The 17,410-nt window shown below is 36.4% G+C and overlaps 1 protein-coding gene across 3 annotated transcripts in view; it reads right to left on the reverse strand.

Moving 5' to 3' along the window:
• Positions 1 to 17,410, reverse strand: part of LOC136344102 (dopamine receptor 2-like) — a 53,578-nt gene that overhangs the window by 7,679 nt on the left and 28,489 nt on the right. For 2 of the 3 annotated variants that reach the window (XM_066291226.1, XM_066291228.1), the window contains exon 2: positions 14,310 to 15,499. In XM_066291226.1, the coding sequence (XP_066147323.1) occupies positions 14,310 to 15,466 (1,157 nt within the window). In that variant the 5' untranslated portion in view covers positions 15,467 to 15,499. Of the gene's footprint in view, positions 1 to 14,309; positions 15,500 to 15,618; positions 15,677 to 17,410 lie in introns of all 3 variants that reach the window. The other variant, XM_066291227.1, reaches the window with a different exon arrangement.

Below are 17,410 nucleotides of genomic sequence, written 5' to 3' on the forward strand. Positions count from 1 at the left end.
CGTTTACATGAGGCTCTTTTATTGACTTAGCTACGAAATTACTTTGATACTCATTTCCGATACTGCGTTTTCAGTACTCCAGCTTCTGGATGGAGGTTTCCAAGGTATATAAGATTCAAATCAACCGACCTAGGGAAAAAACCTTTCCTACAAAATTAAAGTATCCAAAGGAGGCAGAAATTTTACAAGTTTGGGCGTCCATATCTCAGGAGCCAGAAGAGAAATTGCACTGAAAAGCTCTGTAAGCTTGCGCTGTAACAATTTATTGTACCAAGGTACTTCGTAAACACACCGACAAACTTTTAGAGGATGTAGAGGTCATAAAAACAAATATTTAGAGTAGATAAAATTAGATCCGAAGTTGCTTTGTTTTCAAAATACAGAATGTATAATTTCTTTTTTTTTTTTTTAATGTTTCAAAACAGCTTGAGATGAGGACATGAAATTAGGGACACGCCGTGGCGGACTAAATCTGCATATTTTGAAGTAGGCAGCACATTTCTACCTACATAGCGCATCCCTAATTTCATGTTGTTATGCCAAGCCGTTTTTGAAATATTCAAAAATTTTACAAAAAAAATGAAATTATGCCCTCTGTGTTTTTGAAAACGAAGCAATTTCGGACCTAACTTCATTCGATCTAAATATATGTTTTTATGAGCTCTACATCCGCTGAAAGTTTATTGGTGTGTTTGTGAATCACCCTGTATGTGTGGGAAAAATGATATGGGAAAAGTGTTTAAAAGTGAAAATTTTTCAAAATGATATTTCTAACAATCTCGAATGGGTCGGTATGGAAAACGTATAAATCAAACTGACTCGATTAAGATAAGGTTAAACGCAAATAACCTAAATTCAAAGTTCTCGACTTGAACTCAATCTAACTCCAGTTTGCTGGATGATTATATCACAATGATTACACAACTGGGACAACTCCCTGAAGCAGCGACAATGTAAACTCTATTTTTAAATGGAATATTCCATGTTAATACCATTCAGAACTACGGCAGGATAATCCATCGTTAAGATATCATTGAAAATAACTTTTTCAATTTTGAATGTGTTGAAAATTATTGAGAGTTCCTCAGACCGTCTATCCAATGCTTTAAAGCCTTATGACAATCCAGGGTCAATGTAGGATTGAAGTTAGTAGGCTTAACCGAAAATACAGGGCATGATGACTTTTGAAACGTTTTTCAAAATTTCCGAAGCAACCGGAAGTGTCGCTGACTATTTAAATCCACATTTGAAAGTACCGTTAAGAAATATAGTCAAAAATGCATTTTTAAGGCTTCATGATCTCAATTAGGACATTCTGGTTAATATAGGATCCTAATCAATCGATATAAGGAAATAGAATTGCGGAGATTAAGGCCGAAATAGAACGCATTTTCTTGATATCTGAATAGCGAGTGGACGATGCTTTAGTTTCTTTGAGGTAATTTACCATTGTCCGTGATCTCGATTGAATTTTTGACCCATTAGATGAAGGTGGATAAGCGATTCGCGTTTCTAAGTATGACTCTTCATCATCATGTTCTCCCTCACTTGCAGAGATGCGGTATGATAATTTGCCTTGAAATGTGAAAATTGTCACTTTGCCTGATTTTATCACATCAAATTCTCTCTGAAGGGATTTCCCCGTCGAGCTATGCTCTGGCGGTTTTAATGTCTTTACTTAATCTCACTTTCCCTTCCTCCCAGTTCGAATATTGGCATCTTGTTAATACTTGCAAAGGTCCAAAATACCCAGTTAGTGAACAGTGTCAAATATTAAACCATCTGATAAGAACTGCGAGTTTTAACAAGCCATAGTTTTGAACAACTTTGAATAACTGAATAAGTTTTCATTTTAATTAGGCGCCCACCTACGCCCCAACACCCCTCGAGGGGAAACTTTCAGCAGTTCCTGCTAAAAGAGATAAAGTCGGAAACGTTATTTAACTGCCGAAAGTTATCTGCACCTTAAATCGCAATGACTCTTAAGGCGCAATCCATGTTTTATCAGGACGAAATATTCATAAATTATGATTAAATCCCTGGTATCAAGAGCTTGTCGAAACTTCGGACTTGTGTACTAAATTACCTCGCCCTCGACTCCATCGAGTTTAGCTAGTTCCTGAAGTAGCAAAAACGATGTTTTGGCGTTAGCACTTCGGGGGCAAATGGATACATAAATAATTAGGATATTAGGCCATATCTGTAACCTTAAAGTCCATTCGAGGTTACGAGCCAGATAGTTTTGAACGATTTTCATTGATCAAGCGAGACTAAGGGGATAATCTAGTTAGTTGGGATAGAGCATTGAGATCCCCAGACTAAATTGATTTATTAAATTCACGTCCAGCTTCATAAAGGGAGACTTCCTGAGACGAGTAAAAATATATTAAATATTTCTTGTTGGTAGCTTATAATGAATTTACCACAGAGACAGCTTCCAAATTAGTATTAATCTAAGGTGTTATGAAAATGAAATTTAGACGTATATTTAAAAGAAAGGGAGTGTAACAGGAAAAGTTTGAAAACATTAATTACGTTTATTATGATAAAATGCGCCTTAAAGTACGGTCGTCTTTGTTTTAACAACAAACTTTCGACTTATCTCAAACTCTTTCCTGAGAGCCCCGTATAAAAACTTTGGAAGCCTTAAGTATATCAAATCAGCATAGCCTGCGATCCTTTCGTCTCTCAAATTAGATTTGACCGAAACATCAACAAAACTTTCCAATATACAATTTTGAAGGGTGTAGTAATATGCATAAGAAAACGGCGAGGTTAAGAAGGAACTAGCTTATTGCCTTCAGTCTCCAAGAGCCCTTCGGAATAATTTTGTTTCCTTTTTTTATGTCGTTTCATATCGAACCTTAAACGGGTGCACAATTTCCCTCCCTAATGCCTGCAAGGTACAGTTTCAAATACGAGAAAAACAGAGGACTTGTGGGAATCCTCAACAATAGTTTCCGCTGATGGTTCGGTCCAGACCAGAAAATCCGAAATTAACATTTATCCTGCTAGAGCAGGACTAAAAAGAAATCCCTCGTTTTATTCATAAGGATTAGGGAAAGCTTTTTTACTATTTTTATAGGGGTCGGCAACTGGATTAATGGATATTTGCTTATTGACCCTTTTTCCGTTTATCGACAGTTAAATGAGCAATTTTGCCGCTGATTGAACACGCTGGGAATAATCTTGCAACGGTTCATATTATGGACTGAATAGGAACTTTTTTACTTTGTCTTTTTTCGAGGAATTTTATGGGATTTTTTGGATACATCGATAATATGTGGCCCCAACCCCTCTCGAGGTAACTTGGGGGTGTTTAACTCTTCTCAAGTTCGTTCTCAATAAAAGGGCGTCTCATTCTTCTGGCTACATAGAGTTTTCGACTTGCTGTTAATGGTACAACTCCGTGAAAGTTCTACTCATTATGTAAGTTAGCCTAGTTGCATTAAAAATGTAACTACTTTTGAGGGGTAAATAACAAAAGGTACAATGCCACCTGAACCTTCCAGACTTATAAATTACATGTTGGGAAAAGTAGCACTCGAACTAACAAAACTTTGCGACAGATACACTTAATCGGAGTTGATTTCATTGTTCAGGTGGTGAGCTCTTAGAGAAAATAATTAATAACTCTACGAAACGGAAAGAGACGAAAGAGACAAATGAACCGCGTATAGAATTGCGGATTAAGCTACATTTTTCTTAATTACAGGAAATGGTCCCTCCTTTATTGATATTTCGATAAAAGATAGCCGACAGTACATTATTTCCTGCAGTAATTAAACTTAAGGAATTTTATGTCTTCCTGGTTCATCTAGCTTCTTTACTTTTAGGCCATTAATCACGTGCACTCCAGAAATGCCAGGAAAACTGGTTTTTATGGAACAATTATATCGCGAACACTAAACGAGAATATCTCTATCAGGAACAAAAAATTAAAGGTAGTAACGACAGAGATTAATTTTTTCGGCGTATTTTCCGCCCAATTAGATATTGTGTGAAACCACCAAACAACTTCAATCCGGAATCCAATTTTCTGCGGATAATCCAAATTTTTGACTAACTGAACACATGACTGGAAGTGACCCTGAGTGCCTAATCTAAATTTTGCTGGGAGTGTTTAGACGTTTTTACTAGTCAAGAGTGACGCCACTTATATTTTATGTGGAGATCAATTGCTGGGAGTTTTCACTATCTTGCAGCAATCCAAAATTTCTTCCAATCTATACCTAATTGGAAGTAATAGAAGTTTGTTACTGGAACATTTTTGGAAGTTTCGGTTTTCCCAGACTGTCTCCAAATGCATTAGAAACCAGAACATAATTTTCTGAAATTTATTACAGCCCGAATTGAAAAAGGTTTAATTAACTCGGTGACCCAAATTTTTTTCTATTCTTAATAGAAATCGCAGGAAAATGTTTAAACGATTTTCTCATCTGGATGGCAATTTGTTTCCTTCTGTACCGACGTTTGCCAAAAAGTTTTTTGAAATTTTTCGACTGACACGGGAGACCCTAAGTATCTTTTTAGGACCAACCCCCAGAACTAACCCGATATGACTCAAAGTTTGTAATAGTCTCGACTTACCCCCGTAATATTGAAATTCCGTTTAGTTACGTCCTTAACAGGTGCTTTGCAGGACATGATTTTTGTAATTATTTTTTTAGGAGTCATGAACATAAAAAACGCTAAGATAATGATCATCAGAACTTTCACTTGATGAGTCCTTTTAAAATTCCTGTCCTATGATTTTTCTAGTTTAATATAAATTCTTTTAGCGTTTGTTCTATCATACCTGTTGTTTTTAAATAATTACAGGAGCATTTTTGAATATCAAATTCATGGTAAATGATCACTGATTTCGAAAACTGGTTTTTCGTTTTTTACTCATTTTTGTATAATCCAAAATCTCGCGCTTTCCACAAACCACTGGAATTTTCCGAATACATATTTTTTTGGGTCGAGGTAGCATTGAGTGCGCACGAATATGGATCAACTTTAAAATTTCCGATTACTCGGTGATTTTATGTGAGGCATTTACAGCGTTTCCATTTAAAAATTAACACCCTCAGTTGGTTTTGCACAAAGGAAATTAGGCCTAGACCAAACGAAACGTCAATAGAGATATCGATGGGAATGCTTAGAATCTCAGACCCTTATAATGTGGATTTTACCCTCCACACTTCAGCTAACCCAATTTAAAAAACGGTTAATAGCACACTTCATCTTGGTGCGTATCCCCCTCAGAATCGCTCGGTGATATAAGAGTATTAGTGTGTATATCTCGTCATAATAAGAAAAACGTTTAAAAGTTATTAGATAAACATTGATTTTTAAAGAAAATAATGCTTCATGCGTTGTATATTCTTTTCTTTGCATTTCACTTTTGCGTTTTGTTAGACAGTTACGCAGAACTCAAATAAGCAATTAAAATCACTTTCAATGAGTTTTAGTTCGAATTTCGATAAAAATACAATTTTAAAAATCGAATTAATTGGAAAAATATATGAATTAAATCGTGTATGAAACACTATTATTAGAGTTCAAATGAGGGACTAACTCTGCCCTATCAAAGAGACTCCATGTTGGGCAATAAAAAATTTATTGCGGAATTTACGAGGAATCTTTATTGGGTCGTTAGTGGTAAGTAATCATCTGTCAGATTGCTTACCATTTAGGGGTAGGAAATATATTTGAGCATTAATAACTTTCCACTCCGACTGGATTTATGTAGCTATTTTGATACATGTTTATGCGGCTGTTAATTTGAATGTGCTGACCATTTTGGCCAATTTGGTATTTTGAGAGACTCCTACGTATTAGAGAGAACAATAACCGGTTCAAAAACTCGACATTTGAATAGTACTGAAATTTGAGCGCGTTTAATGAATATTAATTTATTGTCGATTGTTAGTTCTAAGTGTTTTGTGTCGTCTTCTGTCCGTTTGCTATTACGATAATGTCCGGGATTTTGCTTTAATTTGGCGATTTTACAATAGCGATTGGTTTTGGTGGTATGTGATGCTACCCTCCATTGAGTATTGTTCATTAATTTTTTACCCCTCCCTCAGTCGTGTGGACGCTCGCAATAAGTGTAGTACCGTCAGCGATGTTTTATCTATATATTTTTTGTCGTTTGAGCCATATACATATACAAGGTGGATGCAAGTTGAATTTTAGGTACACAACACTACATAAACACGAAAAAAATGAGCAAAATCTTTACGTAATATTTCCCCAAAATCTCAAAAACTACCGAATCATACGAGCATGAAGAATACTAAAAAGAAGTACGAAATTTTAAGTTATAAATTTTCTAGCAGGTCGATAGATCGTAATGGACTAATAAGATGGCGAGATCGCCAGACCTAAATCCATGTGATTTTTATCTGTGGATTTATATGAGACGTTTGGTTCACAACTGAAATTTAGACAGTGGCAGAGATGCGTAGACGGATAGAAGACGTTGCAGAAATAATTCGATGAAAAAGATCTCTTCTAACAGCATGTACAGAGTCGTGCGTAAGGCGAGCGACAATTTAGGTAAATGAAGTCAATTGCGACAATTTCGAACGCTTTTCGTAGTCAGCCCTGAAGCGAATAATAAAGATTTTGTTAGTTATTCGAGCTTTTATACGCTCACATTTCACTTGTTTTCGAGATCTCGAAAAAATGTTAAGTAATATTTGTGCTTAGTTTTTTTGAGGTCGGTGTTTGTCTAAAAAGGAAGACCCCTATTTAAGATTCACCCTGTATATTAGGGCTATTTCTTTTTTCAATTCTGGCAAACCAACAAAAAAAAGAGGGCCAGTAAAGTACGTGCTATTATACCTAAAAATAAGTTATGTATCTCAACTGCTTTTCGACGTAGCCACCGAGAACCTTACTAAACTTATAACGGATAACAAGATTTTCTTTGCTCTGAGCATACCAAGTTCCCGCCTATTAATTAAGCCAATTTTACGCCTCCCCATTTCAATTCTTCGTTTGTGTTGAATCATTGTTTCCCTAATTACATATTTATCCTCGCCAAGAAGTGAAAGTCACTTGGTATCATCTCGGGGCTGTACGGTGGATGGTCAAACACTACTCATCTTTGGTCTGCACTGCTCCATCGGGCATGCATCGTCATGAAGTACGACTACTCATGAGGATCACTTGCCTCTTTTTTTGTTTTGTATGGTTCTTTTTAGACATTTAAGAGTTTTACAGTACAATGCTGCAATTATTTGGTTTATTCCCTTGATATGATCAGACAGAGCATGAATGGTACTGATCGAAACCTGCGTAACTATGGCAATTGACTATTTACAACCAACTAAATGTAATTTTAAAAATAATACCCCTCGTATCATGACAGCATAGAATATAAAAGAGGGGTGAAAGCGGTGGTCCCTAAGGGAGTCCTTCTTCAGGAAAAAAAGTAAAGAGAGCGGCATCACTTCGCACTTCTTTCGCTTCTAGTTGTCTGTTTTCCAATACATTTTTTATGATGTAAAGTAGATATTTTGGTATGTGTCGTTCGTATAATTTAAACTGAGGACCACTGTGCTAGATGCTATCTAAGACCTTGTTAATGTTTATAAATAGACTTGCTGATCTGGTACCACCTAGACAGGTTCTATGCATGCGGTTCGACAAAAACGTACCATTTTCGATATACAGGGTGGCAAAGATTCACATTTTTTTATGTTTTGCGAAGATAAATTCAAAAGTTTTTATAATTTTGTTTTCGTTTAGACTTATTTTTATTTTCAGAAATTAGATTACTTGTTATGAATCGTTTTATATAATTGATAAGGAGGATGTTTTTCCTTACTTCATTTGCATTCTTTGCTTGCATCGATATATATTTTCGCAAATTCTACGAAAACAGTGAAAGATATGAAAGTACTGTAAGAGGCCAAAACGCAACGAAATTGGAAAATAAATTTAAATTTGTTATTTATATAAAGTGTTTTAGAAGAAGATACGAAGCATCGAATAGTACGTGACCAAAAAAACGCAATTTTCTGCATATGGCGACCCACGATTTTCAAATCTTATTGCAGAGAGTCTTGAAGAAAGTTGGTGTATCGAATTTCGAAAATTTAGCTGAAGGCATACGCAAGAGACCGCAAAATATAAGAAAAAAATGTGAAACTTGCCCACCGTATGTATAAAAAATAGTGCGTTTTGCACCATGGGTCTATTAGGATTTTTTAATTATTTTATAGAGTATTATCGCCTTCTAAAACATCTCCACGATGATATGTTACACCCTGTATTGGAACGCGTTTTCCGATGAACTCTTGAAGTCTGCTTTTTATCATGTATTCAAAAACTTCGCTTAGCACCGGGAGTGAGTGGGTATGTACATATACTAAGAAAACATAGATTCACCGTCTAGGTAAGGGATAGTAAAACGAAGGCAGTCGTTCAGGGGATTATCCGGGAAAGGGTGATTCGCTTTCCTTACCTTTACTTTTGGTTTATGTAATGCCGTTACTCCGCCTTTGGTATTGTTGATAGTGTAGCCTTGTTTGCAAATACAGGGTGATTCAAAATTCAGTGCAAAGTATTTAGAAGCGTATTTTCGAGGTGAAAATAAAACTTTTTTCCTATATACATGGGTTCGCACATGCTCAATTTTCGATATACAGGTTGATAAAATATTGTCATCATCAAAATTTATTGTAAACTATGACGACGTAGTTTGACAATTCTACGGGTTTTCTGTCGTTTTTTTTTTACAATTTGGTTTAGCCGAAAGTTAGCACGTTTCGTCTCGTTTTCAAAATTTTAAACTTGTTTCGATCACATTATTGCCAAGTTACAATAAATTGGCTATTTTTTGTTAATTTCGTTATTTTTGTAATAATCTGTTTTTTACCCGCATCGTTCTTAAGAATTTTAGATTTCAATAAATTTAAGAGAAAACGCTTATGAGCGTCAAACCTCGCGGCCATATCCAGCTATGAATTTTGATAACGACAATACTTTAACACCCTATATATCGAAACCTAAGCAGTCGCGGACCAACACTTAGAAGAAAGAAAGTCTTATTTTAACCTCAAAATTGCGTTCTTAAACTCTTCATACTGAACTTTGAATCACCCCGTATATTGCCAAGTTCAGGTCGGTGTCTGTCCCAATTTGGTCTGGGTTTTCAAATGTTTTTGTGGTATAGTTTGCTGATTTCGAAGTAAACCCATTGTAAAGCGAACAGCCCAGATTTGTGATTATTTATTTTGCTTGGCCAAGGGGTTGTGTTCGAGAGACAAACACCTTATTTTAAAATTTTGATTTGAAACTGAGCCTGAATCTGATGATTTCCAGGTGTGCTCCCGATAAAACTACCTTGAACAAATAAAAGATGGGTTCAAATTAGACCTACTATTACACCTTCGATTTTCCTTAAGGATTTTCAGCCTGGAAAGACTAGAACTTCAATTTGATTCTAAAGAAAGGCATCCGACGTTCTTCCCTCTCGGAGCCCATAGATCAATGAAAGCAATCACAGTGGAAAACTGACTAAAATAGAAGCGACGATGAGGATTTCCGAAAGCTCCCCGAAACTCGGAGCAATTTTTCTCTTAAATACTATTCAAGAAGGCAATTTAACCCAGCAGAGCTTTCCGTCGAAGCCGGGTCTGTATATAAACGTAATACGAGGAGTTAGCTTTTAAGTAATACGAAGTGCGTCGCTTCTTGCCGGACAAATTGGGCCAAATAGGACGTTTTGTCTTTCGTAAACTCGAAGGAAACCCCGCAACCCGGCATTGTGGACTTCGGAAGCCCTTTTAATGTCTGTCCCTTTTACTTTGTCCTATTATCCCTTTGAGAACTAACTAGTTGTGCTAAGAAGATCGACGAAATCTCCAACGCGAGCGCCACAAATTGGTTGTATGCGGATTTAACTATATTGGGTTTAACCACAAAGCTTGTTGTATTCCCTTATTACGGGAACTTTATTTAATTTATTGAAAAGTCACGTAAATATTTGGAACATTCAGGGGTTTAACGCAATGTGAAAAACTTTACGGCCAATTAAGGTAAATAAGATTTTGTGGACAAAGCTCGGAAAAGTCATTAATACTAATAATTGAGTTAACGCGATTGCACATGCAGTGCCGGAAGCGTGATAAACTCGGACCCCAATAAGCACATTCTTATGAAAATTTCCATGGATAAAAGTAAATGGATAAAAATCAAATAGCAGTTTGAGATGTCCCGCGACTCCGGTCTATGCCATACACTCATCAAGTCACGATTTAAATTTGTAACCAAACCATTCAGGCAGCTGGTGATATGGCCCATCCTCTAGAAAATCTTTCAGTTTTCCTCTGGAGGGCCCGACATTTGCAAACGCTTGCACGATTTTTCGGCCATAACGCCTCACACAACAGTAGTGGTCATGTAATAGGTTTCTAACCATTGAAAATGAGATTCGCTAAATGAATTGAAGAAACTGGGAGCTCAACGAGGAATCAACTTGCATTTATACTATACGGGAAACTAACTATCGTTTGGCAGTGGATCATTTAGTAAATACGAATTTCTGCGGGAGCTTTTAGGCTTAGCGGCCGGCGTGCGCTAAGAGACAGGAATCATTAATTGTGTCTATTTTGAGTGTAAATGACTCAAGAGCGTGACGAAAACCCCGTAGTTTTATACCGCTCTTTGTCGAAGCAAATTTTTGTCTTAGATAACATTGATATTTGCAATTCACCCTCGCTAGCTGCACAAAGGAATTGAGAAGCCTGTAACGCAAATCCAGACTGAAGGAGCGCAAATCTACTTCAGTATATAAATGCATGTAGATGCAGGATACACGTACCAAAAAAGCTGTCCAGGACGCTAGACAATGTGACCGCGTGAAGGGTGAATTGGCGAGCTGAAGCAATGACTAATAGATTAGAACTCATGCCATATGCAGAAGGCATAGAGAAATTTCATCCATTATTAACCCAGTTAATACCTAGCACTACAAATGGGGGGTGGAAACGTCAGCAGCTAAATAAGTTGCATTATTTACTTCAACAGGAGTTGCATCCCTATAATAAATGGCCGTGTTTAACATACAAGAGTACGCAATCAGTTTCCTGCCCTCTTCCAGTTCCAAATTCGCGGAACGTGGAATATTTGCAATTCTAAATTTGCGGTTGTTAATTAAGCTTTTGACACAACGTACAGGGTAAGAAACATTCCTGATTGGAGTGTTAAGCACACGTATTTACCTAACTGGAACATCTGTCGTGTAAATAAGTCCCCCTGAATGAGCGGTCTTGGCTTCTGCAAACAGGGCTCAATCTCAGGTTGTTACGACAGGATGCACAAAGCCCTGATTTTACCAAAGATTAGTATAATTAAATCATTCTCTGCTCAGCTAAAATTATATTCGATAAAGTGTTATTTTGCGTCAGGAAAGGCGAGCACAAAACTCGATTGGCGAAGGCCTTTGAAAAATTGATATTTGATTTATTATAGCTATTTAAGCATCTCGCAGTAGATTAATGGAGTTTTCATGTAGAGCCAAATTATATGCATAATAGTATAATTCGCAACTAAAATACAACAGATTAATAAACGATTACATTATAAAGGTCGAGTTCTCAATTCGGGCAGGGTTCCAAATTTTTTTCGCCCTTCCAAATTCCAAAGCCAAACGGGCGCCATCCACTGTCTCTCTAATAAAACTTCTGGCTATAAATTTGAAATAGTAGAATAGATTATTATTATTCTACCAAAAGTATCATACAATAAAAATTAGTTTGCTCCATTAGGTTTGATTGTTTTGTTAAAGCCAATTTAGAGAATATGGTTCTTTTATAGGTTTTCCCTATGGGTATTTACCAGTTACCGGCGTAGCTAAATCATTATAATTGGCCGCAAATTTAACGCTATTTTGGGTACTTTTTGTGGAATTTACAGCCGGAAGTTTGTGCTAGGCACTTAGAATCGAATTAAGTGCGGAACTTTATATATCATTTAGAGCGATTTCAGCATTGATTATTCAGCGTATGTGGGCCTAAAACCTGATTTTTATAAGCTAGAATAATCAACCCGAGTTCTTCATAATTTTAGAGAGGCTGTTAGTAATTCCCGGATATTAGTAATGCTCTAGAAACTTCCAGAGGTCTGTTTTATTTTTAGACCTGAGAGAGAAAGCACGATTCGTTTCAAATTAAACAAACAAATTGATTGTACTTGTTAGATTGAAATTAAATTCTTTAACCACCCGCCTAATCAGATATCGAATCGGAATTAAATAGTTAATCCTAAAGTTGTAGTTAAGAATCTTAACTGAGTATCTCATCCGTTGGAGTAGTAGACCATGCATAGTATATACATTTCAGTACATCTTCTGGATACGAGGAACCGCGTATTCATTGTTCACATGCGATTTCTGCAAAAATTGCAATTGCTGCCAGGAGAAGGTGGATAAGAGGTGTTGTCTAATATATGCAAAGAACTTTAGAAGGTGATATTTTGGCAGAAAATAGTCCCATTATTTTTTAGAGGTATAAGCATTTCGTACGTCTGAACATATGCACGAAAATGTCCATTTTCTTAGCTATTCTCCTCCGAAAGGGGGGGATGAAACTGGCATTTTAAATATTTTTACAAATTCGAAAAAAATATATCAATTAACCTTGCAGAGTAAAGTCACTTATGTGGGAATGTTTTACAGAATTTTGTTTAATTTATCCAATAAAAATAAATAAATTTTTAATAAATTTCCGATTTATTCTGATACCGTGAAAGTATTTTATTATTTTGACCAATTACTATGCATGCAGTAAAACCATTTTAAACAAATACTGATTTTAAATACAATATTTAAAATAAATCATTTTCGTCGTAATAAAAAACTGAAGGGGGTTGCGCATTTCCGCCTTTTCTAATGTAAAAAAAAGTCGAAGAAAACGCTTTAAAATATCTCTACAAGGGCAGGTCCTCAGGAAAACGGAATACTCCCGTAGATCCTGTTGACCTATATCTAGTTTTCGTTAAAATATCACTTCCTTGAGATCTCCACATGCATTAGGGAACACCCTGTATATGTATATTCGTACCTTCTCTACATTCCCTTTATATACTTTTGAGTATACTTATACGAAGTTGCACATACTCGACACATGAATGGTAGGCACCTTTGCCATGTGGAAAATAACCGCTTGAAATGTCTTGAAAATGGTTTTAAGAGAACCGAAGTTCCTGTGATTTTGAGAATACACTGAAATTTAGGACGACAGAAGGGCGTAATCCTAGGTAATGTAACACTGTAGATTTTTCTAGTTATTTTAATGTGTAGCACGCCATGTGTATTATTAATTACTTTTCAAATTGTAATTAAATATCTGAAAACAATTTTTGTATAGAAATTTCGGTTCCAGTTAATTCAAGTTAATTAATCCATACAGGGCGTTAAGTCACAGTGAATAGATTGCGAAACCACTAAGTAAAATTTGTAAACACGGAATAAGATGTTGAAGGGTTATCAGAAATGCATGTCTCTTTCAGTATTAGGAAATTAGATGAATGACAATTCTAACAAAAATCACGGCAAAGAAAAGGAATTACATAGATTTATGTACAAGAAAGATGCAGAAAGAAGGCAAAGGACCTATGGTTTGACTACAGAAGAATCATGTAACTTAATGAATGACCACAATTATTATCCCAGTTTCTCACTCCAATCAACTGACTTTATGCCATACTTATTCTGGAAACTTCCCACAAGTACTCGGGGAATTTACAAAACATTCGTCTACTCAATCTCAAAAACTAAAGGAGACTTCACAACCACGTTTACATCAACTTGTCGAGGCAGGATTCGGGGGATGGCCCCTATTTGGGGTTTATTCATTCCAATCTGGAAAAGTCCTACAAAATCTAAATTCCAATTCCCCAATTCCAACATGACTGGATTTTTAATCTATACCATATAATATACTATTGTATGGTTCGGAGCTCTCTACAAAACATTTTAATATCGTCAAACATGTATGATCTCTTATTACGCCTTTATGTACGCCGTGGCGCCTAAAATTGAAATTTTATTCGATAATATAGAAAGGGAGCAGAATTACAAAACAGCGGAAAATCGAGGCATAAAATTTTCCCTGGATTGAAAACGGCGCGAAAACTTATGGAATATTTGATGTTCTAAAGCTTATTACGTGCCGTGTGAAATGGGATTTTTATATTTTGTTTACTCTCGGGGACAACGTAAAGCGAATTATGGTCCCTTTTCCCGTTTTATTGAGAAAATTATTTGAAAAGCAGTAATCAAGTGTGCTCTTATCCCCACGTAATCTTACCGTCGGAAATCCCTGCTCCAACAGGCATAGATCACAGGATTCATGCTGGAATTGATCCAGCCCAGCCAGGTTACCACAGCTAGAACGATCTTCTCATGCCAGATGCATTGCAGGCAGAATCCAGAGAGCAAGTTTACCACGAAGAAGGGCAACCAACACACTGTAAACACTCCCATTACGATGCCTAAAGTCTTGGCAGCTTTCTTTTCTTTCGCGAACTTAGCCAACTTTCTACTCAGTGAAAAGTTCTTACTGTGAGTACCCAAGCGAGTAGAAGGGATCCTATTGAAACCATTATTGGCCAAAGCAGTGAGGGGTTCATCCTCGGCAGTACTATACAAATTCCTATTCTCATTCTGCGGCGTTTTGCAAGTACCCCCTCTATGAATTCTCAAAGTTAGCTCCAACTCCCCTGCTCCAATCAGTATTTGCTTGGTGCCCAATCTAAGGCTTTTCGTCTGAGCTACCGCGGCCCTGTATATTCTATAATAAGTGAAAACCATAACAAATAAAGGTAGATAGAAGGAAATTGTAGAGGAGAATATCAGATAGCCCAAATGCTCGGTGAACGGGCATTTGTACTGTGGAATAGGCCCAGTTCTCACAGCCCTCCACCAAACTATAGCCGGAAATGAAATTGCGCTGGAACACACCCAAACTGCAGCTATCAACACTACTGACCTCAACCTGGTCATTCTCATTGGGTATGCTATAGGGTCCGTAATAGCCCAGTATCTATCAAGGCTAATAACGCACAAATTCAAAATGGAAGCAGTGGAAAAAAGTACATCTAGAGACCTCCATATATCGCACCAATCCGGCCCGAAGAACCAGGTATGTCCGAGCACCTCATAGAGCGCACTAAAGGGCATCACTACCAGCCCCACCAGGCAATCGGCCACTGCTAGTGATGTTATGAAATAATTCGTAGGAGTGTGCAGGTATCTTTCTCGCACTACCGCCATTATCACTAGAGTGTTTCCGAACACTGTGCACACTGAAAACAGGAGTAACAAAGACACAACCACTGCCCGGTCCTGGATAAGTTCTGTCCATTTTTCCCAGGCCTCGTTTTCGGGGTTGGTGACGTTGAAGGTCAGGTTTTCGAAGCTCAGGTTTTGCCAGTCCATGGGAAAGTAGATGTCGCTGTTGTTCATGCTGGCGGAGGGGTTGCAAAGGGGTGGTCTTCTCTGAAACAAAGAGTTTTCACGTAAGGAAAACGACTAAGGTGCTTTGCCTAATATATGAAGGGTAAATGTGAAGAAAGTCAATAATGATGATAAACTCTGGATCTAGATTAAAAACTCACCTTCCCTGGGAAGCACCAAAGAAAACATAGGAGGTGGTCGAAGAAAAGCGAGGAAAATCTGGAAAAATTCGGTTTTTGAGTAGTTTTGTGCAATAGAGGATATTTAGTGATTGGCTTGGTTCGAGTTAGTTTATATTAGTTGAACTGGATAAACACCTGCAAGCAGAAATAATGGAAATTACACCATCTGTTTGCCCTAAAAACTATATAATAAGTTTCCCTAGGGGACTTCTAGTTAAATAATAAAAGAGAACGTGTGAACAATTTATTATCAGAATATCTATTATTCAAGGAACACATGTTACCAAAGTATATTTGAGTATTCAACATGTTACGAACTATAATAGAATTACCGTAGCACGGAGAATGGATGAACGGAAGAAATATGAACAATATGGAAAAACAAGGTTTTCTGAATCAATCATGGAATATATCACGGCATGATAAGTGAAGTAAAAATTCGTCAATGTGATACAAACTTTATGAAATTGTCTGCTGTAGAACGAGAGATTTAAATAACAGGCAGAAGTTATGGAAAAGTAAGCACTACTCCGGAAACATGTCGTAATAGAATATAAAAACGAATTTCCAGTTGAGTATGGAACATGCAGAATTATTTGCTGTATAATGAAGAATGTGTTCCATTGATGAAATAGATATGAAAAATATTTTGTTAGAAAAGAATGAATCGGGATCTCGATCAATCAAGGATCACATCTTCTTGTGTAATATTAAAAAAAACCTCTAAGTGGTAAAGACTGGATGGAGAGTATGTATGGTACATTGAAGGAAGGGATATTGAATATTTGGGAAAGTAATCTCATCCCTCAAAAGAAGTATATTATGTTGTAATACGCTGCATAAAAAATCGATCTATCCTCAGGTTCACGTGAGCCATATGTAATTATTATTTGCTGCAGAATGACGAAAGTATTATAGGAAAGGAAATGGGAAATTTGAAAAAATAAGATTTGTTTATGCGCGATGCATCAACATCAATCGTTGAATACATCGTAATATAAATATATTCCATATGTTTGAGGCGTATTGTTCATTTTTCTTTTATTTTGTTTGCCAATAACGCCTCAAACACAAGTAGGGGTTGTTTGAGCGATGAAATTGCACAGTCTTCTCAGTTACAAATGGCTGAAAACAACATTCACTCGTTACTAAGGGTTCGTTTAACTTACCACTAAAAAAAGATCGTAATATGTTATACTAAAAAATCATTTTGCGTTGAAAAGTCAAGATTTATAACTCAAAATAATTTTCTGATGAAGGAGGAAGAATGTAATTTATTCGTTTAAAAATTTGATTTTGCCATAATCAATCAGAATTTTGATTAGTGAAAGAATATGGTATCTGATTTTTAAAAAATTTAAATCCTCAACGTAGTAGGTATTAAGGATGGGAAAGTACTATCGACATTGAGGTACTGTATGCAAAAAAATAAGGTTTGGTATGTGTTATTTGACTAATACGGTTTGATCAGAGTTTATCAGAATCCAACTCATACCTTTACAGGGAAACCTACGTTTACATCCGACATCCTCAGTGTAAAAAGAGCTATATGGAATTGTTCCATGCTCTAACATGAAGAATGTGGTACATTGGTGGAAAAATATCGGTTTTTCAGAATGAACCAAAATCTGAATTATTAAAGAAACATTATAATAAAGCAGATAAAGAAACAAATTCTCAATATAGTAAGAAAGTAAGTTGTAGATTGAATTCGTATATCAAGTCGTATTCAAAATCTGCATTCTTAAATACAAATAATTTGTCCCCGCGT

This window comes from Euwallacea fornicatus, chromosome 16 (genome assembly GCF_040115645.1).
Source record: "Euwallacea fornicatus isolate EFF26 chromosome 16, ASM4011564v1, whole genome shotgun sequence".
NCBI classification, from domain to species: domain Eukaryota; kingdom Metazoa; phylum Arthropoda; class Insecta; order Coleoptera; family Curculionidae; genus Euwallacea; species Euwallacea fornicatus.